The 16,144-nt window shown below is 37.2% G+C and overlaps 1 protein-coding gene across 1 annotated transcript; it reads left to right on the top strand.

The window, feature by feature from the left end:
- Positions 1 to 11,468: 11,468 nt before the first annotated feature.
- On the top strand, positions 11,469 to 12,403 carry LOC126692860 (uncharacterized). The gene has a single exon (XM_050388663.1). It carries the CDS (start codon positions 11,572 to 11,574, stop codon positions 12,181 to 12,183), a length of 612 nt encoding a protein of 203 aa, XP_050244620.1. The 5' UTR covers positions 11,469 to 11,571; the 3' UTR covers positions 12,184 to 12,403.
- Positions 12,404 to 16,144: the final 3,741 nt, after the last annotated feature.

The following is a 16,144-nucleotide window of genomic DNA, read 5'->3' as shown; positions in this document are numbered from 1 at the left end:
CACAAAAACCTCTTTGATTTTGAAAAACCCCCAAATTTTGTAAAAATCCCAAAAACTTAGGTTTTAAAGAATGAAATGCATGAAAAATGAGGGATTAGAGACTTACCAAATGAAGAAAAACTTGATTAATCTCGAAAAATGCTTGAGGAAGAGGTTTAAGGGAGAGAAGAGAGTGTTTGGGAGATGAACAATCACGGACAGATCGAGAGAGATCGAGAAAATGAAGTCTGGATCGCACAGAACCTATATAGATCCTCAATAATTCTCGACAGATTAGGTGTCGAGAGGTATCGAGATAGGTGTTGAGACAGGTATCGAGGAAAAAATGCGTCGACAAATGAAGCTATCGAGAAGTTGTCAAGGGACAATTCAACAAAAGATAAAAAGAAGCTCGATCGATCCACCAGCTGTCGAGAAGCTATCGAGGGTCTAGGAACTTTCTCAATCGATTCACCAGCTATCGAGATAGCTATCAAGATTAGGATAAGAAATAGCTTAAGATCTCGACAGAAAAGCCAAGTGTTGAGAGGTGTCGAGATTGCTTAAAAACAGTTTTTCAAGAAGGGAAAAACACAGATATGAATGCAATCAAGCATGCAACACAACCAAGGATCCAAACAACATTTTGAATTCTCAAAAACATCTCTCAACCAAAAATTTTAAGTACAAAGATCCTAAAACACACACACACATACTAAACAAGTCTAACCAATTTTATATTTCAAAAACAAATTAAGACAGTTTAGTGAGTATATATTAACACATGTAAACCTTGTGATGCCCAAATCACATTGTACCTGCACATGTATCAGGAGTAGCAAAGAATATTGCATGTTATGTGTGAAAAACATCGCAAGATTGCATAAGTGTATACATGCTATGATGATTTGAGATATGAGAAAATCACTTTAACTCACACACAATCATAACTGTTTGATGGGGACTATCACCATCGAGATATATCCTATAACTCCCACATCTCCTAGAATACACGCTTGCAATCATATTTAAAGCATTTTAATCTTTTTGCTTTTTATTTTTCTTTGCATATTTTTCTTTTTAAGCAAATCATGCATGGGCATACAAGAGAGAGAAAAGAAATACCCAATGATGTTAAGCATTTGACATTCCAATTTTGCTATACTGAAGCACACAAATGTCATTTCATGATTGGTGAGCAACAATGGTGAGATTGTTATTTATGTCTTTTTCTTAGAATTTCATAGTCCTTCCAGTCAAAAAGAGTGATACGAGTGTTAAGTATAAGAAATCACTTAACCTTACTCATCACAAACATGAGCCACAAAGCTCACTTTCTTAATTGTACATAGTGATGCTTATCTAAGCTACAAGAGATACAAAGTTCATAAAACTTTATTTCAATGGTCACCCAAGGTACACAAGTACCAATGTACACAAAACACACACTGTTTTTGTATTTTTCAAATTTTTTTATTTTTATACAAAAAACAAAATAAAACAAACTGAAAATAAGCAAACAAAAACATGTTAAGCAAAGCAAAGCATAAAAACTAGACTGAATCAAAACTTGAAAGCAAAACATATAAGTAATGCACACACAAAAACAAGAAGAGAAAAAGAGAAAAGTGATAGAATCACTTGGAGTCCTTTTCCTTCCACGCTTTGAAAGAACATTTCCTTTGAGTGAACCCTTGAACCAGTGATGAGGGGGAAGAATTGAAACCGTTCAAGTTCGAAAGGAACATGAGGGCTTTGAGAAGATCTTGAAGAGGAGCAAGAGAGGATTGAAGCTGATTATAGATTCCAAATGCTGTCATGACATTGCTCTGTTGAGTGGCTAACCACTTATAACAATTTGGTCGAGTATGACCGGCAACTCCAAAATGATGATAGAGATGTTACTTCTTCTGTTTAGGCTTTTAAGAGTTAGCCTTCTTAGCCCTAGGGTTTTTAGCTTTCTTATTATCCTGCTTAGGGGGTGCTCCTAAGATAGATTTACCTTTGTCTATATTCTTACTAGCTAAATCAGTTTTAACATCATTATTCTCAATTTTAACATTATTACTAGAAGGAACAAAAACAGTAGTACTAGTAGAAGCAATATTAGAAGAAGAGAAACCATACCCTAAGCCTGTTCGATAATGTTGGTTTTTAGACCCCTTAAACAATTGATTAAACCTAGGTAATTAGCCAAGTAGTTACTTAGTCCAATTAAACAAATCTAGGTTATCACAATATAAAAGATCAAATCATGTAAAGCAGCGGAAAATAAATAAGACAATGATATGATCACTTAGGAAAACCAAACCGGTAAAAAACCTGGGGAGGATTTAACCTAGCTATCCTTAAGGTAAAGAGCAAATCCACTAGAAAGAATCGAAGTTCATACAATAAGACTTACAAACCCCCACACTCGACTTCTTATTGCTACCAACCAGTAGAACTTACTGACACGACCACGTGCAAGCTCCGAATCCACGGACTCCTTCTTTCTTTGGCTTTTGCAAAACACAAACACCCACGTTCGTGACTTTGAGATCCCACTCAAAGGTTTTGCAACACAAACTCTCTTATTTGTGACTCCAAGACCACCCTTGAAGGTTTAAATCATCAACACCTTTGATGATTAAAGAAGGTAGCAACTTCTACAATACCGGATCTTGAGATTCTTCAAAGAATAGCACCTGTAGAAGACATAAGAGAGCTTTTTAGGAACAAAACTCTAAATACAAAAGAGGCACACTTTTTTCTCTCTTAAAAGCCCCACAAAAAACGTGCTTAGGGTTTCCTTTATATAGTGGGAGAAGTAGATTAGAAACCCTAATCCTAAATGGGCTTGAATTGCTATTTGGGCTTAATTAAAATTCTGCAGATACGACTTTCGATCGATTGAGCCTGTCTTTCGATCGATCGAACCAGGTAGAATATGAAGTCTTCTTCCTGCAGCTTGTATGTTCTTGAATCTTGACTTGAATCACCTTGAGCATTGTCTAATAAAACCTATAGACTCTAAGATCTATATCTAGACAAGTTTGTGTTCACGACTTGCCAATTGGTCTAAACATTTAGAACCTAATAGATAAGATGCAAATTTTTGAAGACTAAGCATCTCATTGAGCTTTGCACTTGAAGTCTTCTCCAATTAAGCTTTGACTTGAAATAACTCCGCTTCAAGCTTCTTAGTCTTCTCAGCCAAGAAATTGTTCTCGAACCTCAGTGCTCCAATAGTCTAATTAGCTTCATCAAACTTTGTGGAAACCTCTTCACAATCAAGTTCCACATCACTGAGCTTCTTGGTGGTCAGCCTATAAAGTTTCTCATGTTTCTCAAAAAGCTTGTATAATTTCTTATACGTTGTATGGATATCATCTTGATCATCCATCTTCTCAAACTTTGACTCCACCAATTCCTCTTCTTCATCCATATCTTCAGCAATCCCTTCAGTAAGATTGATAATGGTAGTGAAGGCATTCAGGATTCCGTCATCCTCATTATCGTAATCATCCTCAGGTTTAGTGTCGCTCAAGGTAGCAGCAAGTGCCTTGCTCTTCCTAATACTCTTGAGATATGTAGGACACTCCTGTTTCATGTGACCGAAACCTTGACACCCTTAGGTCCTACAGGAACAATGTATTGACCGCCATCCTTAGCATCCTTCTTACCTTTGTCTTGGCTCTTGAAATGAGAAGAATTAGATTGCCCACTATCCTTGTCGAAGCCCTTCCCATTGGTATTCTTCATGAACTTTTTGAATTGCCTAGTGATGTAGGACTTCATCTTAGAATCTTCATCGCCTTCAGTGCCATGCTCTTGCCTTTACCTGATTTGCCAATTCTAGTTAACTCTAGCTCATAGGTTTGAAGATTGCTAACCAACTCTGTCAAAGAAATCTTGTCAATATCCTTTGATTCCTCGATCGTCGTGATCTTTGCATGGAATCTCTCAGGTAGAGATCTGAGCATCTTTCTCACAATCTTGGGTTCAGGAATGGTTTTCCCAAGATTGAAGGCTGAGTTCACTATGTCTTTGAGCTTGGCATAGAACTCATTGAACGACTCATCTTAGATGTTATTGAAGCATGGGTAGTAGAAGTCGTACTTGTGTTTTTTTTGCTATAGGGAGGATCAAGATCAGATGTGGGCATGGTAGGCTCACTTATAATTCTTTCTTCGGCCACACCAACAATCCCCTCAAGTGGCAGCAAAGGATCAATGGCACCCCCTCCAATTGTGCCACCATCAATAACTTCCTCAAGGACCAACAAGGGTACACTGATCTCTCTTTCAACTATACTAGTGCTAGGCGCTAGGGAAGGGTTAACGGCAATCCCAACCTCACCAATTTCCACAGTTTCTGCGTGTACCATTGAGGGATCAGCAACATTACCTATGATAGAAATGCCATCAGTGGTGGCAGAAGCATAGGATGATAAAGAGGCAAGTAACAGAAGGTTACCGGAACCTATGGTGATGTCCATAAAGTCACCTTCACGGTCTTCAGACTGGGTTCTCTCACTGTCGCTAGACTGATGGGGCAGTTGACGGCAAAAAGAAAATACATCAGTATAAAAAAAAATAAAAATAAAAAAGAAGAAAAAAAGGGGAAAAGAAAAAAGGAAATAATATAATAATAGCAAAAAGGGGGGAAAGGAAGAAGGGTTTAAAGGTCAAGAATTTCCCTCTCCGGAGAAGCTCTCAACATCAGATATAATAGCTTTCGCCCTACGGGCAATGGTTTTCTTCCTATATGTCCTTGCCTCAAAATCTGGGCTTGAGAAAGGGACAACCTTAGTAGTCGGCACCAATGGAGGCCCCACAATCTCTACCACTGAGGTTGTGAGGGAAAGACTTGTATCCCTAACCAAAGAGTCATGCAACTCGATCACCAGAGACTTGGATTTATCTCTCTTACTACTGCCAACATCACGCTCTACCTTAGACCTTGTCCTCTTAGCAACACTTCCAGTTGGAGGAGTTCCATGGCGAGCTCTTTTACTTGGTGTCCTATGCTCCTTTATTTCGGGTTTAGGGGCTTCCACCATCCTATTCTACCCGCTCCATTCTACTAGAATGTCCTCGCCATAGATGACCCAACCATCAAGGTCAGCGTGCCATTAGGCGAAACTTATTTTTTGCCTACCTACCTATGAACAAATAGCCCAGGTATTTGGAACCAGGCACCGGTTAGGAGGAATGTCAGTCCTTGGACGGCCAATTACCACCCTTTCTTGCTCTCGACTAGCAATAAAATCCACAAAGCTATTCAATATCTTCCGCCAATAAGTACACATATTCTGAGTAACACGACCTTCCCTTCACCTACACGAGATCAACACATCCACCTCCCTCTCAGGCCAGTAATCCATGGCCGAGTCATAAAGTAAGGGCCTCATCGCCTCTCGAACATCATAATCCATATCATTAATCATAGGCACATCTTGGTCGAGCCCGAATTGTCGTGACACTCTATGAGGGTTGTATTTCACAAGGCTAAAACCTGAACTGTTGAGGCAGGGGAGCGACGATGGAGAAGTAATGAGCAGAAAGTTCAAAACCTTGCTACCATCCCCTAAGTTAAACATTTGAGAATCGGGTCTGGCGCACAAAAACGGGGAAGGAGAAAAGAACCCATCGGCATGATAAGCATAAGGCCTTCAAATAAAATCAGTGGCAGTGTCTAACGAGTCAATTGCCAACAAACCCCATACCTTTAAGGCCATCCACTTCATTAATAGAGGAAGGCCATGCTCAAAACCTAAAAATCTCTCCTCACCATCAACAATTCCAAGCGAAATCACCCTCTTAGTGTCACAAATGTCACTTACACTCTTCCCTACGTTAACATAATTGCTTGAACGCTCCCAAGCAAAAGCTTGCAACATCACTATGCTTACCCTAGAATCAACAATATGGTATGGAGAGCCAGCTAGTTCATTATGATGAAGTTGATCTAATTCTGAGTAAAGGCAGCCTAAAAACAGAGCACATACCAGCAAGGGCATATCTTGGGAAAGTTTTATGGCAAGGCAAAACGTGAAGGGTTTGATGAACTGAGCAAGGTAGCAGCCAAAAATGCATTTACTCAGCCACGTTGCCAAAAATGCAGCCCTCCCAATTGCACGACTACCAGGCTTCTTAAACACAGCAATCCATGAAGAAAACCTGGCCCTTTGGCCGATGAGTGATGTCGTGCGACCCCCAAATGCCTTGTAAAGCCTCTCTTTGATTTTAGCCTCCTCACTACTCAACTCCAAATCCATTGGGTTCAACCTCCCCATGCTTGGCAATAAAAACAATCTCTCTAAATCTTCAAAGGTGATAGTAGTTTCACCCTAAGAGAAGAAGAAAGTATGGGTTTTCGGGCTCTAGCGGCGGATTGAATACTGCAGTGAGATAATATCCCAAAATACATGCCGCCCTTGGGACATCAAAACCGCTTCAAAAATGTTAGCATCGCGAAGAGCTTGACAAAATCCTTCATTTTCAAATGTCCTAATGAGCCAATCGGACCAACCCTTGATCAATCCGCTGGGAAACCAAAATTGCACTGGTGAAGGTAGAAGCTCTTTCCGTTGGAGGTGTAAATCCATAACCCCAAATGCTGAAGGCACCCATGCAGTTTTGGGATTGGGGGCTTCACCCCATATATTACATTGGGAAGGAGCATCAAATACACTAATATCGGTAGGAACCATGGGAAACAAGGGAGAAGAGCAATACCACGGGTCTTGCAATGGGAGGAGCGAGTTTTTCACAATTTCGACATCAACAGCAATAGGTGTTTTCTCTTCTTTAGCCATGGACCCAACTAAGTGGTGAAAACCTCTCAAACGCAAATAAAAGGAAGAAACAAGAGGAGGAACAAAAATGGTTGTTGTTGTTTTTTTTTTTTTTTTTTTTTCACCACGGCAAAAAATATATAAAAAGAAAATATATATGAAGAGAAGTTTTTTCCCTCTCCTCTCTGGTACTGAAAATCAAGAAAGGAAGATGAAGAGGAAGAAGTTTTATCTCTATTTCCCTTTTTGATGGTGCTAAAACAAGGAAGAAGAAGGTAAGACTCCTCTCTCTTTCTTTTTCTCCTTCTCTCTCTCTCTCTTTGTTCCTCGGCCTTGACAAAAATAGTGGGGAAGGGGCAGAATTGACTCCTTGGGTTGCATTGAGAATCATGAAACCTAGCCTTGAAAAGACATGCTAGGGTGCTACAGTTATTGTAGGTAACAATAACTGCCCTGATGTCTAAGATGAGGTTTTGCAAGGGTTCATGCATAGCACCCCAAATGGTCACCATTTTTCAAAAATACATGTATATATATCTAATAAAATATATATATAAACAAATAATAATAATAATAATAATAATAATAATAATAATAATATTATTATTATTATTATTATTATTATTATTATTGTGGGGCCCAATAGTTTATGGGCCAGGCCCATTTATTCGTAGGGAGTCCGAAGGCCCAAGCCGAAGAGGGCTATGGCCCAAGCCCAATAATATAAAGCATAAGATAGCCTTAAGATACCGCCGAGGACCGCTCAGTCCTCGGCAGACCCAAAGTCCCACCGGAGAGAGGGGCAAAAACGGTATAGGACTAAGCTTGAAAGAAAATCTAAAATATCCGGGGAAAGCTGCCCTTACTGCCATTCAATGCTCTGCACCTGACAGAGCCGCATTCTTTGGCTTTTACAACCACCCCCAACGACTTTGAGTATGGATTGATGGGACAAGTATCAATCTTAGAAAGTTTAAACCCTACGCATGGACGAAGGACAGTGGACGCGGGCTAGTATAAAAGGAAACGTGAGTCATCTATAGAGGGGGCTGGGAAAAATGGCCAAAAACCAGAGCCTCCCAACCCACCTCCAGGAGAAAGACTCCAGGGGTGAAGAAAACATAACCATGTATGAACACCACGAAAAACCCACCGTCCGGTGACCAAGGCCTAACCTTTCAAACCCACGCTCTACAAATGATATTGTTTGGGCCTTTTTACGTGCGAACCCAACACCGTTACGGCTCGTTACGAAATCGTGTCCTTACAATTATTATTATTATTATTATTATATAAAATAATAAATAAATGGTAAAAATATATGTATATAACAATAACAAATAGCTAAATAACTAAGCAATAACAACAACAATAAATGTTCATAAAAATGTATATGAAGCATAACAATGACATGTTTTCAAAATATATGGACATATATATATATATGCACAATATATATATAAATGAATAAATAGATAAGCGCATGTGTATACAATAATAATGATAATAGCAACAATAACACTAATAACAAAAAACTCGCACGTGTGATCCTAATATTTTTCTTTCAAAAAAATATATAGTATTACTAATAACTTGATCACACGTGACTCGGGGGGCTGAATGTTAGGGTACTTTTTTATTACACCTAATATTATTTAAGTACCACCTATTTACTTCCAAATACACACACCCTATTCTATTTAAAGCCCAAGAATACTTATGTTTGGCAATATTAAAAGCCCATGATTCAAGTCCATGGCAAAACAATCTTACCAATGGAATTCAAATCCATAATCAAAGCCCATGGTTTAAACCTATGGCAATTTATTTATCCTAAGCCCAATTCTCATTGGCAACATCAAAACCCAATTCACATTTACAATATCAAAACCCAATTCTCATTAACAATATCAAAGCCCAATTCTTATTGGCAACATCAAAACCCAATTTTCATTGACATTACTTTATCAAAAAGAAAAAAAGCCCAAGATTATCAACGCTTGGTAAAGAAAAAATATCATGGTAAAATGTTACCGTGGCAAAAAGGACCATGGCAATCATCTTATAAAAAAACTCATTGAGAGTTATCTTGAGGATTATGTTCTCGTATTATAAACCCATGAAATACATGGACATCATTTGCATCACGACATCCATAATATATACCTTCAACACTCGTGGTAAAACATTCAAACCCACAAGCTCATCATTTAAATTATTAGAAACCATGAACATTATTTGCCATATGGAATTCATCATAATAAGTGTTATTTACAAAAGTATTTGAAACTTGTCCAATTATTTCAAACAATACAACCAATTGCCCAAAGGCCCATTGTAAGTATCTATGAGAAAACCCAAACTATTCACTAACAAAAGTCCATGAGGGATAAAAACCCATGGCAAACATGTGTTATGACTATTTTGTAGGATGCACACAACCTGGCCCAAAAGAATCAGCCCAGTCCAAAAACACATTAGCAAAGGGTAAAGGATTGGGAGTGGGCAACCAGCCCTTATTCATCACTAATCAAAAAGAGCAACTAGAGGCTCATACAAGGGAACCAAGCCCTTAAGAATGGACTAAATGTTGTCCCATCAGTTTTCTGCCATCCTCTACCTGACGTAAACAGTGCTCGAGGGTTGTCATGTCAGTTGAAGTCTAAAGAATGATGGAACTCCATTTTTCTCAAGACTGCACCTCTAGCAGAAGGGGAGCTAAAAACCAAATTATCCAAACTTCAAACAAATTGATGCTATAAAAGTTGAAAACGTTCAAAGACGTGATTCATGTGCCAAGCCCATGAATCCAAAAGGGGGAAAATTGGAAACATGTGGTTTGGAGGGCATAAAGAGATCTCCAGCGGAACCCCCTGAAGTAGACTAGAGCTTGACACCTAGCTTGGGGGTGTTAAATCTTACTTCTTAGGGGTCCGAATCTCAGTTGCAGCATTAGGATTTGCTCTTGGTACACGCCTCAATCACAATAATTAAGCTCAGCCCCAAATCTTAGCGTTTAATGCAAAACACTCTAAAATCCCATCATTACCCAAAGAAGTAAGGCAGCCCCTAAAATAGATTTTCCTACATATGATCAAAAATCCCAGAAAAGCATGACCTTGATTCGTCACCTCTGAGTAGTCGTACGTTTTTGGATTCTTGTCAATTAATGCTTCCCTGAAGCTCTATTATAAAAATACAAGCAACTAACTAGAAAGACAACCTAGCCACCCCTTTAAGACTTTGAGATTTGTGGGCCATTTTTTATGTTGGTTCAACTCTCTTTTAGCTCACCACCCATCACCTTTAACCTACACCCATCTAATTCCAGATATTCTTCTCCCCCCTTTACACTATCACAGCTCATAAACGTCTTCTAACTAGTTACAAATAACCCACTACTCATAAAAAGCTTCAATCTCAACATCAATCTTGTCTCACTCACTCAAGAACAGCCCATATTCAGCTCATCCATACCTTATAAGCACGTATTCACCGAAGTCTTAGTTTAAATACTTGCTGCATTGAGCTGTGATCTTTCCCTCCCTTCACACCATGCTAATCAATCCTCCCTTTTTTCTTCCTAGGGAACCTTTAATTTTTACTTTTTACTTTACTGTTGAAGGATAAAATGTATTTGTAACAATCAAACTCTTCCCTCACATTAATGTAATGATAGCTAAAAGCACAATAAATTCCTCTTGAATGAGACACATAAGGACCTAAAATTTTTCCTAAATTTATCTAATTATTGATTTCTGGACCGTGTAATTCCATCCCTATCGTTGGACAATCTATCTTTTGGACTTAAATGTTACTTCACCCTTACCGTTGGAGAATTTATTTCCCTCGAACTATCAGAACAGGACCATTAATGTACTAACTAAGTATCATAAAGTATTTTTCATTAGGCTTTTGTTGCTATTTTGTTGAATGCAGCCTTTGTTTCCTTGCTTGGGTAGGCTTGTCATCATACCAAAAGCCTTTGAGCGTCATCTAGAGAGCCCATAGTTGAGTTTTGGTTTGGTTTCCCAACATCTTATTCAGAGGCATCAATTTCCTCCTCAACAACATCAAAAGGGGAAAGTTGTAAATTCTAATCTAGCTTATTAAGATCCTAGTAGTTGGATTGTATTGTCAATTTGAGACTTTCACAAAAAGTCTAAAAACAACAAATTTCATAATATTTTTCATAATTATTAAAATGGTAAAGAATAGTAATTAGTTTTTTTTTTAACAATAAATAGTAATTAATCTTTAACAAAAAATGGTATTTAGTATTGCTCTAAATAAAGGAAAATTATTGTGTACTCCTGGAGTGCCATAAATACATACTCCCTTCTCTCACATGAATGGTGGATCCCACTATTAAATTCATGGTGATATCCATCATTCATATGAGAGAAGGAAGTACGCATTTATAATATTCTAGAAGTGCTTAATAATTTTCCCTAAATAAAAACTAGGTTACACTAATCATAACCTCTCGTTTTAATAAATTTCTTAGCCCGTTATGAGTGAAAAGCCCCTTGATTATCCTGGTGGGATTAGTTGCCCTTGTAAGTTTGATTAATGGTGAGGATTGTTTGTTGAACCCCAAAACGACACCAATCTCAAGCTAAAAAAAAAAAAAAAACCCAAAACGACATGAGAATAAGATGAGATTCCAAGCCGTAATCCGAAGATAGAGTTCATTTTGACTTACACATCCTATACAAAGATAGTTTTCATTACCTGTAAACAAAACTCAGATCTCTCACAAACACAAACACAAATTCATCTCATCGCCATTACCAAGCAAGCTTGGAAACATGGCGACATCTCAACTCTTCAATTTCTCCTCATACAAATACTCAGACAGCCTAACAGTGGTGGGCATCTCATTCTGCACCGCCATAGTCTGCGAGGCCATCTCCTGGCTCCTCATCTACCGCACCAACTCCTACAAATCCCTCCGCTCTTCAATCGACAAAGCCGCCAAAAAACTTGAGACCATGAAAACCGAAACCCCAAATTCTTCCTCCTCCTCCGTCGCAAAAGTCAAAATCAGCAACAAGAAATCCAAGACCAAGAAGATCGATCGCGTCGAGACGAGTCTCAAGGAATCCAGCCGCGACCTTTCTCTCTTCAAATTCAAGTCCGGTGCCGTGGTCGCGCTTGTTCTCTTCGTCGTTTTTGGGCTCCTCAACTCCTTGTTCGAAGGCAAGGTTGTGGCGAAATTACCGTTCAAGCCCTTCGGGATTGTCATGAAGATGAGCCATAGAGGTTTACACGGCGACGATGTCACCGATTGTTCGATGCCATTTTTGTACTTTCTTTGCTCGATTAGCATTCGCACCAATTTGCAGAAATTCTTAGGGTTCGCTCCGCCACGTGGCGCCTCGTCCGGCCTCTTCCCCATGCCTGATCCCAAGACCAATTGATCTCCTCTGGTTTGCGAATCTAGTCCCCTTTTTTGATTTTATAATTTTTAGGTCATGTGGAATGCCTAAAAGGAACTGATTTTTTGTTTATGAATATTCGGCTTGGATTTGAAATTCCTTGACCTGAAAATAATTGGTGCCACTTCCTAATTAGTTTTTGTTTTTAAGCTTATTGATTTGCTCTTTGAATGGAAAATTCAATGTCTTTTACTGTGGATTATTGAAATGCTTGTGCCATTGGGTAATCTCATTTATGTGAGGTTAAGAGGTGTTATTACTAAAACTAATTAAAGCTTCTTTAGCATTTATTCACTATTTCAATTTTCAAGTAAGCATTTCATTGTACTTTAATTATTACGAATATTTATCCTTGGCCTAATGGTCACTCCACATGTACAAAGTTCGGGTAAGAACCGGAATCAAGTTTAGGAAGAGCTTCACGCACATATACACTTTGATTAAACTAAAATAGAATTTCTATATTAAAAAAAAAAAATGTCACATGTATTCTTTTCTTCCGTTTCATTTAATTGAAACTACTTCTACTAATGTTATTTTTGGTTTTCCTTTACTTTTTTAAGTTTCCTCAACTTGAATCAACTCACTCTTTCTTACTAGTGCATTAATCTCTCTCCTTTGCATATGACCAAATCAACTTAAGCAACATTTCCTCATAAATTTATGCTATAATTATTGAAAAACAATAATGTTAGGATTATTTGGTGTCTCATTAAAATACATTGGCTTTTATTATTAATTTCTTTAAGTTGAGTTATACTAAGAGTGAGATTTATGGAAAGCTTATAAATTTGATGTCGGCTCTTTAAACTTCCTACTTAGGATTCCTACATTGTTTAAATTTTACTTAGATTGGATTTTGCCATGTAAGGTTGATAAATTGAAATATAAATTGCAATGTTATGTTGTTCAGATGTTGTTGCATAAGATTGAAAATTTAAAGCATTAATTGCTATGCTATGTTGCCATCTAAGAATTAGAAGCTCATAAAATGAGCATGTAGTTATCTTGAAACATATCAAAGATAGAGGAAGTCTGATGTTTAAGACGTGAAGCTCATGTTGATTGGTAATGGAAAATGGTTCTTGAAGATCATTTACTTGATATGCTGTTATTTACCTAGAAATGAGTATTGAAATATATATTACTGACTTTTGCTACTAGATTTTTAAACAACATAGCCTTAGTCCCAAAAATATGTCTTGGCTGTGGTCTACTAATTATTAGTGGCTATTGATTTTTAAAGAAGTTAAAAAGTTGTTGGATGTTGTAATTATAAATAACCAGTTTTCTATGTGTGCATTGAAATTGTGTTTGGAATCCAGCTAAGTCAGGGGTTTGTTTTGGGCATGTCTGAGATTGCACATAGATACATGGTTTGGGTCCAATATTATATTTTATTGCAATCAGTTTAGAGTTATTTGTGAAAGTGAAGTAAGTGAATGCTGACATGATGTCATATTAACCAGTTCTAAAAAAGTATTGTTTTAACCAAAAAAAATTGTCCTCAACTTAAAGAAACCACCCCAAGTTGAGGGAACCAAAAAAGGTAGAAGAAGACCTAATACAACATTAGTAGAGGTAATAAAAAAGGATATGTCAATAGAATGGAGGAAAAGAATACATGTAGCCGTCCTTAGTAATCTGTTGAGAGTCTATAGCTAACCCCGAAATTCTGGGAATAAGGCTACGTTGTTGTTGTTAAAGAAACTACACCTTGTCATCCCTAAAAGTAAGAAATTCTGGGAATAAGGCTACGTTGTTGTTGTTAAAGAAACTACACCTTGTCATCCCTAAAAGTAAATGGACAAATTCTGGTTTGATTTATTAGAGTTGTATATAAATATAGTTTAGCATTCATGCTCATTTGACTAATTGACTCATTTTGATTTACTTTACAAAAGAAGATTTCAGTGGAAATTTAGGCTTGTAATCCTATAGTTACACCTTTTAGTAACCCTTCTTGATGCTCAAAAGGAAAAGGAGCTATAATTTGCAATGTTTTACAAGAGGTGTATGTATAATATAGAAAAGTAAAAATGTACTCATCTTCAAATAAGGGACATCTCTTTTTCTTGTGTTTCTTCCATTACTTGGTCATATTTTAGTCTTACATGAGTCTTTTTTATCTTTAACAAATCCTTTCATATTTGTATTGTTGGGGTTTCTCCCCCTCTCTGTACTCACCCCCCCCCCCCCCCCCAACCTTTTTTTCTTCTTTCCCAAGATCACCAAGCATTATTTTTTCAGCCCTTCACTTTTAGACCTGTGATTCCATGTAGATATATCAAGATATCATTGTTTACCTGTGTGTATAGATGCTGATTCCAATAATTGGTTGTGAGAATACTTTTGCTGCCTATTTCTTTTGTCCATGATGCTTTTCAAAGTTTGAAACCTGCACGCCCAACTTTAATCTTTCAGGCATTCATAAGGAGGAAGTATATGTTGGTTGAATTTCTTTTTTGTTTATACCTGTATGGCACTTTATAAGAGTGGTGATAAATTTATTTAATAAAATAGAGGGATTTGAAGTTTATGTTAGCCCAAGAGCTATTGAGAGTTGATCATTGTAAAATTTGGGTGGAAGAAGTTTCAGAATTTATTAATCTCTTTGGTTTGAAAAGTAATTGTTACAGTTAATTTATATTAATAAATTCTTCTTACCAGTTTCCTATATTTATTATTATTATTTTTTAAGAAGCTCTACATATTTCAGGGGTGATCTTGGTACCACAACCCCACCATCCCTCCTTCCCTACCCCTAATGAGGGCATTTCAGGCGATAATATGTAATTGTAATACGGTTTCTTGGTTTGCAACTATATTTTGGGGATAATATATTAGCATTTGTCAACAAATTCAGGGAGAAATGGTTTGGATTTGTCAACAAAAAAAAAACCTCAGAGTGGTCTGGATTTAAATCCACTTTTTAAGCATTATGTCTGTGGTTGTGGTGTCAAATGATATGAATGTTAATGTTTAGGAGATAATACAATAGTGTATAAATTTTGTGATTCAAATATCAGCTCTGAAGCCAAACATTTTCCCCCTTTTGTGCTACAGGGAAAACATTGCATACCATTTCAAATTTTCAATTACCAAAAGATGCAAATAACAGTACATAGGAATCATCAAGACAAAAATGTTGGATAGTTTCTGACTCTCCTAACTAAAGCATAAGCCATAAATTACTTATTCTATGAACACGAGAGAATTTATGGGCTATTAGCCCCTAAGCTAGAGGCCCAAGCTGTGAGAAGTGAAAATCACTCTTGACTTGATTCATCACTATCTTAGAATCTCCTTCAATAACAATTTGATCAATTCCAATTGCAACAGCAAAAAGGGTCATTCGACTAGCTGCTAAAGATTCTACCTCAAAAAATTATGGCAATGGAATTGTTAAAGGTATTAGGTTTGTGTATGGGCCCAAGAGGCTCAATTATACTTAAACTATTAACTTCTAATCTATATATATATACCCTAGTTAGGGTTTATAGTAATGGTTTGACCTAACGGCCTACATTCATGGAGAAAGCTTTTGATGGCTACAACTTCAATAATCTCAATTTTATGATTACAATGAACTCTAAATATGGTATATAGAGGGATTATGAGGTAGAGTTAAGTATACATGGGCTGAGTAATATAATTAAGTTTCTAGAGGCTACACACATAAACTTAATACATCTAACAAGAATAATTTTTGACATTGCCACCATGACTTGTCCCTATGAGTTACAAACCACCATGCCAACGTTAGCCTCATCAGTTTCGGAGAAGAATGCCCCATCAACATTTATTTTATACCATTACTGTCTAGGAGGGTTCCATTTTGCTGCAATTTTGATGGCTTGCCAGCTGAGCCCAAATTGTTTATAAAATTTTAGTTCATTTATAGCTCCACTTTTGGTTAAGATTTAAGAATAGAATTTTCATT

Source organism: Quercus robur, chromosome 7 (assembly GCF_932294415.1).
Source record: "Quercus robur chromosome 7, dhQueRobu3.1, whole genome shotgun sequence".
Classification (NCBI taxonomy): domain Eukaryota; kingdom Viridiplantae; phylum Streptophyta; class Magnoliopsida; order Fagales; family Fagaceae; genus Quercus; species Quercus robur.
The sequence above is the reverse complement of the archived record's forward strand: the minus strand, read 5'-3'. Positions and strand labels throughout refer to the sequence as shown.